A 16,739-nucleotide genomic window follows, 5' to 3' on the forward strand; every position below is an offset into this window, starting at 1 on the left:
AACCCAAATAGAAACCATAACTCTGCTTCCTTTCTGCAATTCCTTGGCTCCCAGTCACCTCTTCCCTTTGAGCTGTTAACAACCTTCAGTCAAAGCATTCCAAGAGTCTTGAGAGCACAGGCTCAAAGCCCAACTCCAGCAGACACCCACCGCTTGTCAGCAGGTGCTGCAGCGCAGGCCAATGCGCTGTAATGTCTCTAAGCAGCACTTAACCCCATGCAATAAGAAACAAGACTTACTTGTACCTGACTGACAACTGGGGAGAGATCTGACAGTAGCAGTTTGAACCAGTTCTTCAGGATAAAGACAAAGATATGGTAAAATTCCAAATGTTCTATTTGACAATAATACTACTTTGATGGTTAACCTCTCCGAACAAATATAAAGAAGGAAAAACTTTTTCATGTCACACCTGTGCTTTGTAACCCCATGGGGAACACATGCCTCAGTCTTACTTCTCTGCTGAAGCATTAAGCCTGTGGTAGTGTTTAGACAGATACCTTATTTTAAAATAAATAAATAAATCTGTCCCAAATAATTATCTTTTATCTTAATATCACACCCTCCCCCCAAAAAAATACAAACACTTATAATTAATATAGATAAAGTTAAGCCTAAGTACATGAACACTTGTCTTGCTACTGGCCTCTTTTAATACAAGGATTTAATCAGTATTTCTATAGATGTTGCATTTGTAGGGATTTTTGCATTATTTTAAGACAGCTACAACACACACTTGATGTAAATGTTACGATGAACACATGTGCATGTGAGCCTATCAAATTAAAATATTTTCATGCAGATTTCCAAATTAACTACAGCACATTTTGGATACTTTGGCCAGAGAACTAGTGCTCCCTCTGCTGACTAGATAATTTAGTGGAACCTCACTACTATCAAGATGTCCTTTTACATCTTAATGGTTATTTCCATTGTGGAAAAACCACAGAGCTACAAACACTTTAGAAAACTTACAACACCTACTCAGACTATTTACTTTTACAGCAGCTTGAACATTTATGATTTCTGACCTGGAATGTAGCATCTTTTCATATGAGTATTTAGCAGAAAGAATGTCAGTCAGATTCCAGTACGGCAACCAAAACATTACATCTTTCATCCACTTAATGAAGATTAGGTTTAAGTGTTAAATGAATATTTTTACTTACAGTGATTCCCCCTCACTGTTTAGAATGAAGTTACAAAAAAAAAAAAAAAAAAACCACAACAAAAAACACCAAAAGCAAACACCTCTCCAGCCCCCTGCCCCCAGACTCCAAATACATTATGGAGGTCTGAATACTTAAATTTAAATAAGCATCATAATTTAGGAACATGGAAAAAGAGTTCTGGAGGAAAAAAAAAAAAAACAAAAACAAAACAACAAACAAAAACCACAACAAGAAGTGGCAAAGTTGTATTTCAACTGAAAGTTTAAGTTTTAGGGAAAAAAATAATACTTTTTTTCTATTATTTAAATTAGTGCTTAACCTCAGATATTTTACTTAAAAGTCATAATGCCCATAATACCACATTTTGAGACACAGCATTTGAGTGACTGTGATTTTGACTGTTGCTTCTCTGAACTGCTATGGAAATTAAAAAATGCACAAAACACAAATGCAAAGCAGAACTATCTAAACTAAACCAGATACACTGTCTGCAAAGATGTTTATTCCAATGTATTTGCAATATTGCAGAACTTGCATCTAAGTGTGCTATCAAATCTTTACATCACTGTGCTTGCAGGAGCAGACTAATGCATTTAATTCACTCATTTAAGCATTGATTTTCCAAGTCACAAAACACTACTTTCATTAATGCCTATTAGCTGTGTTTGTAGTTAGAGAGGAAAACATCTATGATCCAATTCAAACAGGTAGAATCATTATTTTCCTTACCACAAGTATGAATAGTTTGCTTTCATTGGCCTGTAACCAGTTCCAAGGAGAACACAGTGAAAGCCATGACCCTAACAAACCTCTAACTAGTTTAATGTTACCCTTTTCCACTGTAGGATAATTATAGTATTACATGTTAAACTGAGCAAAACTAACATTAAATTACTAAGAGTACCTTTCTTACTGTCAAACACGTTCCCCAAAACAATCATTATCGATTTGCAGTTACAACAACCTACATACAGTATCATATCCAGGAGTAACACTTAGATGACGTAGTGCCACAACGACTCTTTTAAAAATGACCCAGATTTCATCACTGGGTGGTGAAAAAAACAAAACAGTTATTTTTATTTTATTACTATGTACTTAGCTGGTTTGCTATATTTCTTTTGCAGTTGCAGGTTTGCTCTATATCACAGGTTTTCTAGATTATCTTCATAAAATGTATCACTTCATATCAGCTCTAATAAGGTTTAGCCCCTTTGTTCCTCTAGCTAATTTCTCTATTAAGAGGTAGTCTAGAAATGAATTCTTTTACTGCTAAATGTCTAAATTTCAAGCAATGATGTGTGTAACTAATCACACAAAAGGATTTGTAAAAGCCCACTCAAAGGCAAAAGGGCTCAGGAACACTGCTGAAGAGCTCTCCTCCCCTCACCCTTGGAGGCAAAGCACAACCCTCCTGCCGTTAACACGGGCCAAGCCTTCATCATTGGCCTTTTTCTGGCAAACGGAATCTCAGTTCGCACAGGACCAGCCTCATGGATGAGGGCACACTTTAAATTGGACCCAGGCAACAAGGACTGCAGCAACCTCTGTGACATCTTGCATGTACCTGAAGTCTTCCTGCAGTCCCTGTCACCAAGATCTAAGTGTCAGATTTCTTGAGCTAATCCCGTTTTGTTGATATCAAGGGGAATAGACCTACTCATTTTATCTGAAAAACAGGGCGAGCAGCCTCCAGGTTGAGTTGCTGGATGTGCTGCACTATGTACCAGATGAAACAACTTACAGGGTAAACTGGTCTTCCAGAACAGAGGGTTCTTAATGATGCATTTGGTGACTGCAACTGTAGCACTGAATCACAGGCCAATTCTGAATATTCAAAAGCATTAATATTTTTTTTAACATATCTATTAACAATTTCCTTCTAATCAGTCTTCAAGATGTGTTATTTAAATGCCTGAAAAAAGCACTGAGAATTTTTATCTGGAGGAAAAGTATTTTAAAAAAGCCCCAAATCCACAATTGCTACTGGTTCATGCCTCAAGATCTCATCTACTTAAGATCTTGAGAAAAAAAATTAAATACGTTTTCATCTACTAAACTGCAGATGGATAATGAAATTTAGGAAAAGCAATATTTTTATTTGCTCTGCTGTACCCACACAAGTTCTTCGTAGCAACAGCAGTAAACAGTCCTATATTCCCAGTACGCACATTCATGTAAGCAACAGTTACTGCTGTACTTAAACAAGGAAAAGAATCACTAGAAAACACCATATGTGAAATTTAAGAAAATAGAGCTAATTTGCAAGCTTAGATTGGCACTTTAGAGATTATAAAGGAAAACCACTCTAAAACACACAAAAGTATATGTTCAGAGATGAGAGCATACATTCATTAGAGAAAATAACTCCCCACCTATAAGTAAAACCTGACATCCATAGGCAACAATAAGAGTAAAATAAAGATTAAGCATATTTTGGTGAAATATCGGCACTGTTATTTCTCTCTACTAAGTCAAATCTGAAATGTGCCCTCTTTTCCTGTATTTACATTTAGATGAATTTTTGAACTTCTGGATCTGTCAAACTTCCATTAAATTATTGTTGGTGGATTTGATGCACAGCACTTCACAGAAAAATACTTAACAAAAGGGTATAATTTCTAAGCAACTTAGACGCTTAAATGCTTAAGGCTAGCATTGTTAATTCCTGCATAGAGAACCATGAAGTCCCTCATGTGTGTTTGAACTGAAAGCTGTCACTCAAGCCCACACATAGTTAAGAGAACATGCATTCACATTTGAAAATAATTTCAGAAGAAAATATTACTTTGATTCCTAGCTTAAAAAAAAAAAAAAAAAGTATTGAGAAAAAAACATCTGACAACCCCAGAGGCGTTTGAACAACTTTCTAAAGTGCTATCTTCACATATACAAGGCAATTTGTTAAAGTATTTGACACTGTTACGTCAAATAAAGGTTTGGTAGTTTGTTTATTTAATTCAATTCCAGTGCTTCAATAGGGTGCTACTCACTTTCCATAAGAGCGGAGCCTTTCCTACACTCCATGCAGCTACAGGTATTATCCATCTCTCTATTAAATCGCACCAGTCTCAGAGAAATTTTTCCTGTTTGTTCATTTGGAAAGTTTTAGCAGTAGTTCCCATAGAATCAGAACTGGGTCAGCACTCATTAGTTCAGTTACATTTCAGTGAACATTTATCAAGACATTATTCTTCGTTGCGTACAGACCTGGAAACTCAGACAACTTTCACCAAACTTGCTTATATAAAGTTATTTTCAAGACTAGTAAGTAACCAAACGATTTAGGAACTTCCAGACCATAACACTAGGAACAGCTTGACTATCAGAGAAAAAACAACAATGGTTTCAGTATCAAAGCTGGCTAGTGGTACAGAATAGCAGCAGTGCAAGTCTCTATTCATTGTTTCTGTGGTAATTTTCAATTGTTTCTGAATTAAAATAGATCACAGTAACTGTGATATCATCTCTGTACATTCTTGCAAGGTCTTCAGGCAGTGTCAGCATCGCAGTAAGTTTCTCTTGATCCACCTCCCCATACTCATTACTTCCAATTGCATGCCGTATTAAATGAGTAGCTACATTTTGGTCAAGTGAGGCAACACCTCTATTTTTCCTCCGAAGTAACAAGCTGTGCATATAACCCAAATTAACTGGTTTCTCAAAAGCCAGTTGTGGTTTCTGCACATTAAGCTCTGTAAGGTGTCCAGCAACAAGTTCTACAACCTTCTCATTACTTAGCATCTCCCATAGACCATCCGAAGCAATAACTAGAAATTTATCCTTGCCTCTTAATTTGTGGTATGTGACTTCAGGCTCTGCAGTTAAATAAGGAGGTGTATGGTAGCTTGGAGGAACATACTGATAAATATTTAAAGCCTCAACATCACAGCTATTCTCCAGAACGCTGTGTTGCAGCTCTTTACTCCATTTTAATTGCACATCTCCAAAAGCTCTAGATGGTATGAGAATTCCAAGTAATCTGTCATTCACAAATAGCGTTTTCTCCTCAGATCTAGGATGCTCTCTCTTCAGTCTTCTGATCTCAAATTCATTGAAGGCATTGTGGTCTCGAGTTAGAGGGAGAGTAGACCATGTTCCATCTTCTTCATGAACCCCTAAAATTGCTCTGCAATCACCAGTATTTGCAACATGTAAGTGAACACCATCAATGTGAGCTACACAGGCTGTTGCACCAGAAAAAGCTACTTGAAGGGCAATATTTCTCATCAGTTCCTTTTCCTGAGGAGCCTGAACTTCCAACGATATGTCTGAGTCTAACCTTTTGAATGCACATATCATGGCTTCTTCTAAACTAAATGCTGGCTCAGCATCCAGGTCCAGCAAGTGTTGCCAGTAAACCCGGAGGTTTTCAAAATACTGTGAAGTTATTTCTTGATATTCTGTATCATTTAGATGCTTGTGCCACTGCAGAATAGGTGGAACTGGTTTCAAGCACTCCGCAGCAAGCTCCATCTCTTCCAAGGTTTGCCGAGACATGAGAGAAACCGCTATATAATGAAGCAGTCTCTCACTTACTGCCTGGGCACATGCAGAACCTGCATGACCATCGAAGACTCCAAACATCATCCCTTTGGTCTGCAAGCAGGTGGCTGCACTTCTGCGGTCTTCAACAGGGGTGTTGGATGCCAACTGGTTACTTTCAAACCTCAACACAGAATTTGCATTTTTACCATTCAAATCCAGTATTCTATGGGATAATTCACCTGCTCTGAGTATATCGTTGATTTGTGATGGAGACAACTGGAAAGAGAATTGTTCTTCTTCAGTGGAAGTGTGTCGAAATGCTTTTTTTAAGGAGAAAGTATTGTCTAAACTGCAGTTCCCAGCAGGGTAGAGATGCATTTTGGAGAAAACAAGCTTCCATTTTATCTTGTTTCTGTTTGGGACACAGATGGAGTACAGACGTCCTTTTCCTTGTAAAACAATGCTGTTTCTTGCTGAGCTTAAGATCCAGGATGATACAGTTCTTGACATGATAAGTCACTCCACAACGAGTAGCACCTTCCTTCGGTAACACAGAATGTCCTTGCAGCCTGGAATATAAAAATAGGAAAGGTACAAAATTTAGAAGGTTCACAAGAAGCTTTATAGACCGTAATACAAAAGGAAGTCTAGAGCCTACAGAAATATCCAGAACCTTTTTCCAAAAAGACTACTATAAATACAGGCATCTTAAAAATTATAAAATTTCCATCACTTAATTATAACCCGGGTGAATTTGGCTTAGGATATGACTGCCACTCTTCAGTTAACTAATCAGAAAACATAAATTTTACTTTCCAAGCATGTTTTCCTTCATTGTGGCAAGGCTAAGAAGAAATTCCAACATTACAAGAAATGTAATCATCAACTGTTCAGTGAAAATCCTCATCTAACATGACACACAACAAACAGATCCAACAAGTTAGAAAATAGGAGTTTAAGTGACAATGCACAACTTTTAAAAGCCTGCTAGAGTAAAACTCTATTAATGCACTCTAAATAGCAAAAACAAGAGAAGATCACTACTCAAACCCTATAGAAAATATGAAAGATACGGCAAATTAATGATTTGTGTGAATTGCCATGATCCTCACATCTAGAACAAGTTAGTCTACCTTTCCAACTCTGTTCAAGCTTATAAGGTCAGTGGGTTTGGGTTTTGTTGTTGGGGGGGTTGTTGGGTTTTATTTGTTTTTTTGTTTTTTAATCTTCAAGGTCTTAACCAACCTTCACACAGGCAGGATTTTTTTGCACAGTTGAAGGCAGATTCTACTGCTGCTTAATTAATGCATTTATCACAGCATTGTGCACTTTGATGAAGTGAAAGCACAGTTGCATTGACAACTTTTACAGGTTTATATCTAGACAGTTGTATCTAGCAGCTGTGAAGAGCTCTGCTGCCAACAGCACTAAAGCCTAGGGCACCCGAACAGCTGATGTTCTTCAGGTGCCATGGGGGTGGTCCCTCATATTGTCTCCTACTTTAAATAAGGCATTCGAGCTGTGGGTAATTGCTACATACTACCAGATGCTTACTCCACAACAGTATTTCAGGATTTCAAAGCTAACTGTGTAGTAGCATTGTAAGTACAATTACTCCCAAAATATCATACCAGCAGCCAGTTAGAACAATACAGTTTTATGTGAACTCTGAACTACATGCTCTAGGTCTCAAGCCAAAGACACTGCATGCTACTGCAATATTGTCTTTTTAGCAAGGCACTTCGCGAGAAATAACAAGAAGCCAGCCAGTTGTACAAACATAGTTTTAAGAAATCAGCAGGAGGTAAAACCAAACTTGAACTATTATAAACAAAAGGCCTACTGATAAAATCCAAGGACTTTACCAAAATCCCATTTGGAAAAGAGAAGCAATGTGTCACAAAACATTTCTGAAGGGCACCACTCATGCTTAACAACAGAAAAGAGTAGACAAGCCCCCACCAACAAGGACCCCACTACTGTAATTCTGAGGGTCCTATGAAGACAGGCAAAGACACAGCATAATTTTCCTGCTGATGATAGGAGAGCAGATGGAAAGGGCGATACCAGTTCATTGCTCAAGGCTGGCCTGCAGTCTCCTGGGACACAGGCAACACAATCAACGCCTTTTATTGTACTGCAGAGAGAAAACAAGCAAAATAAAGCTAATAGGAAGACAGCTGATACTGCTAACTCTAGCACCCATTAAACCCAAAAAAGCACCAACAGTGCAAGACAACGCTTCATGTTTGCCAACCTTTCTCAGGCAATTCTCCATCCTGTTATTTCTTTTTCCACTTCTCATCTCTCTAAGCCACATAAGATTAAAACAATGACAACTTTAATGTCATTGACTCAAAACTCAACAGAAATGGTATTTTAAACAAACTTACCCGTTCACATCAGCTGGCTAACAGACATAGCAAGGTGATTTTTTTTTTTTTTTTAGAAGCAGAACGGCCAAATACCATTTAGATGTGTTTGCCTAAGGTCAGGTAGCATTGATCAATCCTAGAGCATATTTCTGAACCACTCCTACTCACAGTCCATAACTATACAATTTTCACATCCTCAGGTCCCCCCAGCTGTAGTGTGCAGGCTCCACTGCTCTGCCCAGGACACCCACCCACATCCATGAGCTGCTCCAGCACAACCCACGTTAGAACACAGTACCAGTGCTAATAAAAGCAATGTGCGCTAAAGATCTTTATGTAAGAGCCAATTACATAAATCTTACGCGCCCTGCTCGGCACACCTATCACTTCAACACTGAACATGGCACTTCCTTGTCAGGTGAACCAGTGTGATCATTGAAACACAAACTGCCCCACAACCCAGCTGCTCGCTGCTGGGCAGCCAGAGCTCACCGGGAGCTCACAGAAAAGGAACGCCCAGCAAAACAGATACCCGTTACATTTTGCTTTACAACCCCCCCCAAGCCCCATTTTCCCCTCACGCTCGCTCCCGGCGCTGCCCACACACCCTCCGCACCCCCAGCCCCTCACTCGCACACACCGGCCGACACCCCACAAGCTCCCCCGCCCCGCCCCTCACTGACCCCGCACCCCAGCGCGCCCCCACCCCGCACACACACAGCCCCGACCCCGCACACACACAGCCCCGACCCCGCACACCCCGCGGGCCTTTCCCGCAGAGCCGTCCCGCGGCCTTCCGGCCCCCACGGCTCCGTCCTCCCGTCAAGGCCCAGCTCCGTTCCCTCTGCCCCACGGCATCGCCCCCAGCCCACCTCAGCCGGTGCCACAGCGGAAGGGCCGACGGCCACCGCCCAGGCGAGCCCCCGCGGCGCCGCCCGCACGACTCACCCGGAGCAGCTGAGGCGCCTCTGGCAGCCGCGGCTCCTCGCGCCCGCCCCGCTGAGGCGATTGCCCGCCCCCCGCCGCGCGACGCTCCCGGCCGCGCCCACCGCAGCCGCCACGCGACCCCCGCCGCCCGCAGGTTCCGGGCTCGCCGGCGCGGCGCGGGAGGTGGGCGCTGACTGACAGCGCCGCCGCCCAATCCGCGCCTCCGACGCCGGCACCGCCCCCCGCGCCCCGCCCCGAGCAACTGCGCGCGGGTTCCTGTCAGGACACGGCGGGACGGGCGGAGCGCGCGGAGCCCAGCCGGACCCCCCCCGCCATGTTCTCCTCAGCGCCCGATTTACCGCAGCAGCTGCTCCGCTCGGACACAGCTGCGGACGGGCGAGGCGAAGCGCGGTGCGTGCTGCCGCCAGGCCCGGCGTTGAGGGGAGATCCCCGAGGGCAAGGCCTCAGAGCCTCCCGCCACCTCCGCTGCCCGCGCTCCGGCAGCAGAGCCGCGGCTGCCCCGCAGCTGGGGGGCTGAGGGACCGCCAGGGAGTGCGGCCCTGCGCGTTTTTAAACAGGAAAGAAACGTGAGACAATAAAAGCAAGAAGAATGTGATGCGTTAGAAAATAAAGCATCAGCAAATCTTCTTTTCCACATTAATAAAGTTAAAAAAAACCATTATTCTCTTTGCGGAGAGCCATTAGGATTTTTCTTTGTTTTCTAAATACAATTTTACACTCTTCAGTGCTGAGGCTGCCAGCCGATGAGGCTCAAAACTGCAAGGTCCTTTTGAAAATTTTAGGCCATATAAATTATGGAGAACAGATATTAAAAGCTTATTTTGCTGCCTTCCCTTTTTTATTTCTTTTGCTTCACGTGTCTGCTTGTCTTAGTTAAAATTTCTACTGAGTGGTTTTATACCACATATCAATACAAGGAATGAGCCCAAAGTGCATGGTGGTTAATAAGTAGTTATTGTGTATTATGGATTGGTTACTAAGTAGTCCTTGCTTTAACCTGTAATGGCGATTTTGTAAAAACGGAGGCTCACAAGTCACAAGAGGATAATGCAGAGCATTTTTTATTCTCCTGGCTTCTTGTACTGAAGCATTTTTTTCATTTAAATAATGTGTTGCAGGTATCCTAGACGAGAGAAAGGTTTTCCCAGATTATCTCAAGTGGAAGGATGTGTGATCATCTTCGTGAGTCCAAGCTTTCATTTGTTTCCTGTTTTTGCTAATACAATGAAATATAGTTTCATGTTAAATGGAAGACCAAGCCATGGGGGGAAAAAGGTCACCTTAAAGAAAAATGTCAGGACATTATTTTAGCACACATGAAAACAATTATTTTAAGTTTCACATAATTATTTGTCTGACAAATCTACTGAACAGAAAGAGATCACCCACAGTAGACCTTACCTGTACCTCTCTGCTTTGCTCCGCTGCTGGGGTATACTGACAGGAGTTTCTGGATCTCAAGGTGCTCCTCGTTCTGACCTACCAATTTTTTCATCCTCTGTGCCATTTACAACAGTGGTGAAACCTCACCCAGCAGCCTGAAAGCTAACTTGACTGTTCTGGGTTTCCTGTACTCCTGGCATGTTTAAATGCTTCTCTTCAATGGAAAGCTGGTATTTATTGCTCACGTGTACAGGTAGTAATTTCGTAAACTCATATGCAAAAGCTGAAGTGATTTAGGAAGCGTGCAAATGGAGGTGAAACAACTGACCTGCAGAAGAAGGTGTTGCTTTCATTCCATATTTTCTAAACACAAGAATGAATACCATATTGAAGGCTTCCAAGAAACTCAATAGTTTTCAGTGTTAATAAGTTGAATTGCAATTTAGATTCTGCTTTGGAGTGTTCGGCTATGCTGATGAACCAGAGTGATATATAATTAAAGTTTAAAGAAGTAGAAATGCTACTCTTTGGTATGATCTGAGAAAAGGAGGAGTACTGCTCAGGCTTGCAGTATTTTTGCCTTCAGGAATATCTAATTAAAATGGCAAATTTCTGCAGCAACAGTGGCTTGGTTGCCATAGTGCTCTGTCTTAAAAAATTTTAGTTCAGGTTTCTTTAAATAAAACTAAGATTTGATTTTGACTCCCCTGTTTATGTGTGAACTAAAGCTCGGTATCAAATGTCATGTGCCAGGAGAAAGTTCTTATCAGTATTTAGAAGTAAACAAGTGTAATTCCAGGGGCATTGTACTAAGGTGCAGTGACAGGTTAAAAATATAGCAAATGCTATATTTAGATTTTTTTCAAGGTATAATTTTATCTGTTGACTTGTACAGTCAGCAACTCTGAGTTTCTTTGCAAATGAGTTTTTGTGTTCTGTTGCTTGTTTGGGCCATGATCCAGCTCCCGTTAAAGTCAATGACAGTTTCAGCAAGCTTTAATAGATTTCAGATAAAGTGGAATGTTTATTTGAGCCTATAAGGTCGGTTTGAGAAAGGCCATTGCATGAAACAAGATAAGAAAAACTGAGTTATTGGGAGAGAGTGCAGGGAGGCATCTCCCCAGTCGTAAACCTTGCTTGAGGGTTTTATCACTTAGTATTCTCCTTTGAAAAGCGCAGCAGCCAACCCAACTCCAGAAGCTTCTATGTTGCTAAAAGAATTCTAGTTAACTGAAGTTCAGGTAATTGTGATTCCACAGACACTGGACTCCTAACTGCACTGTATCACTTTCTCTCTGACAACCCCAGACTGTCTAGAAGAACTGAAAATTTTAGGAGGCAAAAGAGGTCATATATATATGTGTCACTTGGAAATGGCATATGAAGGTATACTTGGTATAACTCTGACAGTTCGGGATGATGAGCTTTTTAGCTGAAGTTAAAAAACAGGCAGAATGTACCTACAAGGTGAAAGAACAGCCATTTCTAATCTTTCATGTCCTTTTAGAAAAGAAGGCTAGTACTAACAGGACAGGAAACTTAAAAGATTTTTATCTGACTTCTCTTACCAAAAAAAAAAAAAAAAAAAGGCACAACATCAAGCTAACCAGCTTTTCAAAGGAAACAAGAACAACACCAGTTCACAAAAATATTTGGATACCTTCTTGCTCAGACCCTTAAAAATGTCAGCTGTTTACTCTATGTATTTTGCCCGCAAATAGTGAAATATATTTCAGTTCCCGTATATCATATTTTGAATTTTCACAAAAGGCAAATTAGTACATTGGATGCAGAGATCAAACAAACAGAAAAGAGGAATGAGGCTAGGAAAAATAAATTTCCTCTAGGTCTGTTAGAGCAACTGCATTTTCCTAGTTTGTTTACAGAAAATTCCAGTCTTTGATCTTCCTGTATAATCTAAAACAAATACTCAAATGCTAGGAAAGCAAACAAGCTGCAAGAAATGTCAGTGAACAGAGGTAAACACCATGAACTGTAGGAAAAAGGCCATTCCAGTTCTCCAACTTCATGTAACCTCTGCTGTTACAGCATTCTAAGAGTGTCTCTACATATGAAGATGTAGGCTTAAACTGAAGATTCAGTTTAGGTTAATGTAATTGGGCTGGTGCAAAGGCCTGCCTAGTTGCTGCAATTGGATCTAGACTCCACAAATAAAAGTTTTACCAGTTGTTGCTCACAAAACTGGTTCAAGTTAAACTGAAATGCTTATTCAGTTAAGATTCTGCACCACTGTTAAAGCAAATTTATTGCAGACACCTTACAAGTGCAAGGTAGTCTTTTTGCTCAGTATCAAGTGCTCATGTGTAGAAAAGTAATTATACACATTTCCTCTCTCCTCCTTCCACCTTCTTCTCCTCCAACAGATGAATGGTCTGAGTTTACTCCTGGATTGATACATTTAATATTCCACTATATTAGTGTGAAATGAAATTAAATGACGGCTTGCATTAATTTGTTGCTGTTCACAACTTGAGGTGACGGGCCAAAAGTTTACTAAAATTCAAATATAATGCAAGTAGCACTATAAATGGCACACCAGAGGTATAAGCATTCTCTGCCTTACAGCCATGCAAAGGGGGAATAGTTCTGTTAAATTCAGTCAGGTTTCATCAGTATGCTGTAGTTCTCAGGGTGAGAAAAACTTGACACTCCCCTTCTTACAGGCAGTATAGAGCAACATGGTTCGATACTTGGTGTCTTTACTAAATGGTCACTCTTGCACACAGAAGGAATTCAGAGAGGAAAACAGCTAATCTGAGGTATAAGATAACATCTCATTTTTTCAGGCTTATCTCTGCTTTTTTTATTTTTTTCCTGAAATGCTCCCTTCTTTATCTTTTTGACCTTTGAACGCCACCAAAAGCACCATCTGGTGACAAGGTACCTTGTAACGCTTTTGCCCTGATGCTTGTATTTGAGTTCATTTGCAGCCATCACAAAATTTATCATAACAAATCACTGCTAGATCACATCAACTATATCCCTGAAACTGCCTAAAAATCTTTGTTTGCAGAGGATGGGAAAAAAAAACTTAAGCTGAACCTTAACTATAGCTATCAAAGCTAAAAAGTTCAAGTTAACACAGTATGCAGTTTACCAGGTGGAGGATATCTCCACTCTGTCAGTGAAAGGAGAAACAAAAAATTCTAACTGATTTAATGACTTTGTTTTGTAAAATTGATTTTTATCTGATAAAGGATTTTCAAGGACTGTGTAAGTAGAACCAGCACAGGGATACCAATTACACTCACCTATACCTTAAGAAAATAATTATCCTTAAAGTTAAATTCTCTCATGTGTTGTATTTTGACTGAATTTGCCTTAAAAAAAAAAAAAAAAGTGTTGTTTAAGTGTTCAGTTGTTTTAGGCATTGTGTTAAGAAGTGGGAACAGCCAGCCACTAGATGGCACTTTTAGTCTAGTTTTTGTAGCTGTGCTGTGTCAGTCACTGTCCTAAACAGAAGGCCTCATGTTCTCTCAGTTATGAGAACTGTGATCCTATTAATTCTTGCTGGACTAGTTATATTAAGCTGCTACTTTTCCTTCAACATAGTTGGTAGGAGATAAGGATAGCACATATTCTAGGATTTGAATGACCCTGATGGAGGAGTTTTGCTGAGTAATGTTTGTATGCAGAGGAAGACCAATTAGAAGGAAGACAGAAAAAATGAAGTTTCTGCAAATCCTTAAAAAGTACTGCTGGTATTTGGCCCTGTGAATTGCCTTTGAGGGGCACATTTGTTCTAGAGGCCCTAGCTAGAATACCACTAGGAGCTCAGACAAGCAAATTAGTAACAGGGGCTTAATTCCCACGGTCTTACAAAATGTAGCACTTCCATAAATTGATGGTCATGCCTATATATGCAAGCACCAAAACATAGCTCTGAAAGTCTCAAAGCACATTATAAATACAGTACGCAGTCCTTCTGTTTCATTATCCTCATCTTATGGATGACTTGAGAGCCTTATAGCAAGAAATCCTTTATTTCTTTTATCAACACTATTTTATCTTGTTAACTATATTTCAACCAGCATATTAACAAGTCAAGAAGTCGTATAAACAAAACAAATTAATATGGTCCCTTATACCCCTGAATAGTCTTACTAGGGAAACTTTGCTAAATGAGAAAGAATCATCAGTGAAGCTCTTCATGCTACCCCTTCTGAAAAGTAACTTAAGATTGCTGATTTTAAGTCTTTTAGCATGAAATAAAAAGTTTTATTGCTATTAGTTTTGCTACGTTTTCCTGCTAGACTATATTTTCGGTTACAGGGAAAAGACAGTACAGCAAAGTTTAATCTAATGGAATACCATACATTCATCGTACTGATTGCATTGTTCATTGAGTATACAATAACATTCATTATGTAATATATTTGACATTTCTTCTTGCACTTTGCTTTCATAATATCAAAATAAAGTGCATTAAGCTGTAGAATGTAGTTTATAGCTTTAAAACCATACAAAATGAAATATTTGTTTTTTTTATTGGATGACCAGGGTTTCAAGAAACAACAACAAAAATAAAAGGCTTCCTTTTCCATTTTGCTTCACTGTGGTAAAAAGATATGTTCTTTAATCCAGCAACTGAAAGAAATTGTAAAATTAGACAAAATTTATTCTTGAAGGAAGGTGTACATTCAGTTTCTCCTGGAAACTGAACACCTGGGGGATTCAGCATTTAAAGCTCTTTACAGTAGCTAAGCTTTTACAATAACCTAAACATTATCCCTGTGCTGTTCACAAGTAAACCACCCTTAAAGAAGCTTAAGTATTGTGTTCAAGGTCACAGAATGGACACATTCAGTAGATCAATAAGATTTATTTTATTAGACTGGGTGGTTGTAGTTGGGGAAAAAAATGGAGAAAAGTTTGATATACAATCCTTACCTTTTATGAGAGACCGAGTGATCAGAAACCAACTTGTATGCCTAGAATGAGAGAAAACACTGAAAATATTGACCAATGACCTTCTCTGTGAAGGTGTGTGCTGGTACTAATGCAGCCGTACTTTGGTTGCTTAATTAAGATATTTATGGTAAGTAAAGATTAAATTTTAAATCAGGAAGGTATTTTAATTTACCCCAATAAAATGTATTTGGGCTAGCAAATTAGTTTCTTTTGAAAGACTTTGAATATTTTAAGATTAAAACCTACATTAAGAGACTCATTTTAACAGGAACATAAGATCCATGACAATAAGAATTTAACTCTGAGCAAAAAGTCATCCAAAATGCACAAAATATCAGAATTTTCTTGAGTGGAAGGATTAAAAAGAAATAGAAACTGATGGGAAGGATTGTGGTATAGGCTAAAAATAGCTTTTGAACATGAGTAAGCTTTCTAGATTTTTTTTTTTCTCTAAAAAGAAGCAGCCCATAAACTTCGAAGGGATAACTCTTACCTGCATTTAGATTCTACTATAACAACCAAGGTTTCTATGAAGCTGAAGGTAAATAATCAAATCATTCTTTGATCTAAAATAAATGCAGCAGTTGAAGATATCAAACAGCATTTCTGTTAACAAAAGTCCAAGAAAAACAGTGCTGTAAGTAGGGAGAGGTAGGTCTATTCCAAACAAAGGACAAAGAGGTGCACACTTGATTTTAACGTCTCATTTAATTTGTTAAAGAAATATACATTAAATAGATTTTCTGCAATACTAGTTTGCATTACTAGCAAAGTTACATTCATAATAGCTAAAAACATTGTATTCTGTAATGATTTTCTGTTTCCTTTAGCATCTGCTATATAAGAATGTCACATCTAAAACAATGCTGAATTAGCCCTCACAATGTCCCTGTGAGGTAGGTTAGTGTTACCCTCATTTTATGTAAGGGGAAAGTAGAAGTTCCAGGTCAATGTACCAGAAAAACTGTAGAAGAGTTAGGTCTAGAATTCTAGTGTTCCGTGGCTTCACATCTAGTGCCTTTTGCCCTTTCTGAAAAATGGAAAACAGCCCATAGTAGCTGTTATCCTCCTTTCCCCCTTGCTTTCCTTTACATTGTACATATTTGATGATTTCTCCAACTAAGCTGATTAAAATTGATAAACATCAGCAATTTTTATCTGAACTATACAGATGAAGTAGAACATTTGAAGCCTAGAATTAAAGCAATTGAAAATAGACTGTGGGTATTTACAGATAACATCACTGAATTTAGTGCCAAAGACACAAGTCTGCATTTTGTCACCAAGCTGCAGAAGCAGTAATACTACCACATGGCTTTTCTAAAGCAGCTTTCTTTTGAAGAGGTGAAAGGGCTCAGGACTGATGAGCCTCTCATCTGCAGGGAGTATCCTCCCAGACTGCCAGAGGGAGGGCATGATTCGTGCAGCAGTGCACATTCAG

General features: G+C 39.5%; 1 protein-coding gene across 3 annotated transcripts; it reads right to left on the reverse strand.

Moving 5' to 3' along the window:
- Positions 1–4,076: 4,076 nt before the first annotated feature.
- On the reverse strand, positions 4,077–9,134 carry PDP2 (pyruvate dehydrogenase phosphatase catalytic subunit 2). Of its 3 annotated transcripts, XM_082062615.1 has the most exons (3): positions 8,984–9,116; positions 7,728–7,797; positions 4,077–6,229 (listed from the first exon to the last, which is right to left on the reverse strand). In XM_082062615.1, exon 3 carries the CDS (start codon positions 6,168–6,170, stop codon positions 4,569–4,571), a length of 1,602 nt encoding a protein of 533 aa, XP_081918741.1. In that variant the 5' UTR covers positions 6,171–6,229; positions 7,728–7,797; positions 8,984–9,116; the 3' UTR covers positions 4,077–4,568. The 3 variants fall into 3 exon arrangements, with proteins under 3 accessions (XP_081918741.1, XP_081918740.1, XP_081918742.1); XM_082062614.1 differs by lacking the exon at positions 7,728–7,797 and having other exon boundaries at positions 8,984–9,134; XM_082062616.1 differs by lacking the exons at positions 7,728–7,797; positions 8,984–9,116 and adding an exon at positions 8,908–8,976.
- Between the last annotated feature and the right edge of the window lie 7,605 nt (positions 9,135–16,739).

This window comes from Streptopelia decaocto (genome assembly GCF_964273445.1).
Source record: "Streptopelia decaocto genome assembly, chromosome: 11".
NCBI classification, from domain to species: domain Eukaryota; kingdom Metazoa; phylum Chordata; class Aves; order Columbiformes; family Columbidae; genus Streptopelia; species Streptopelia decaocto.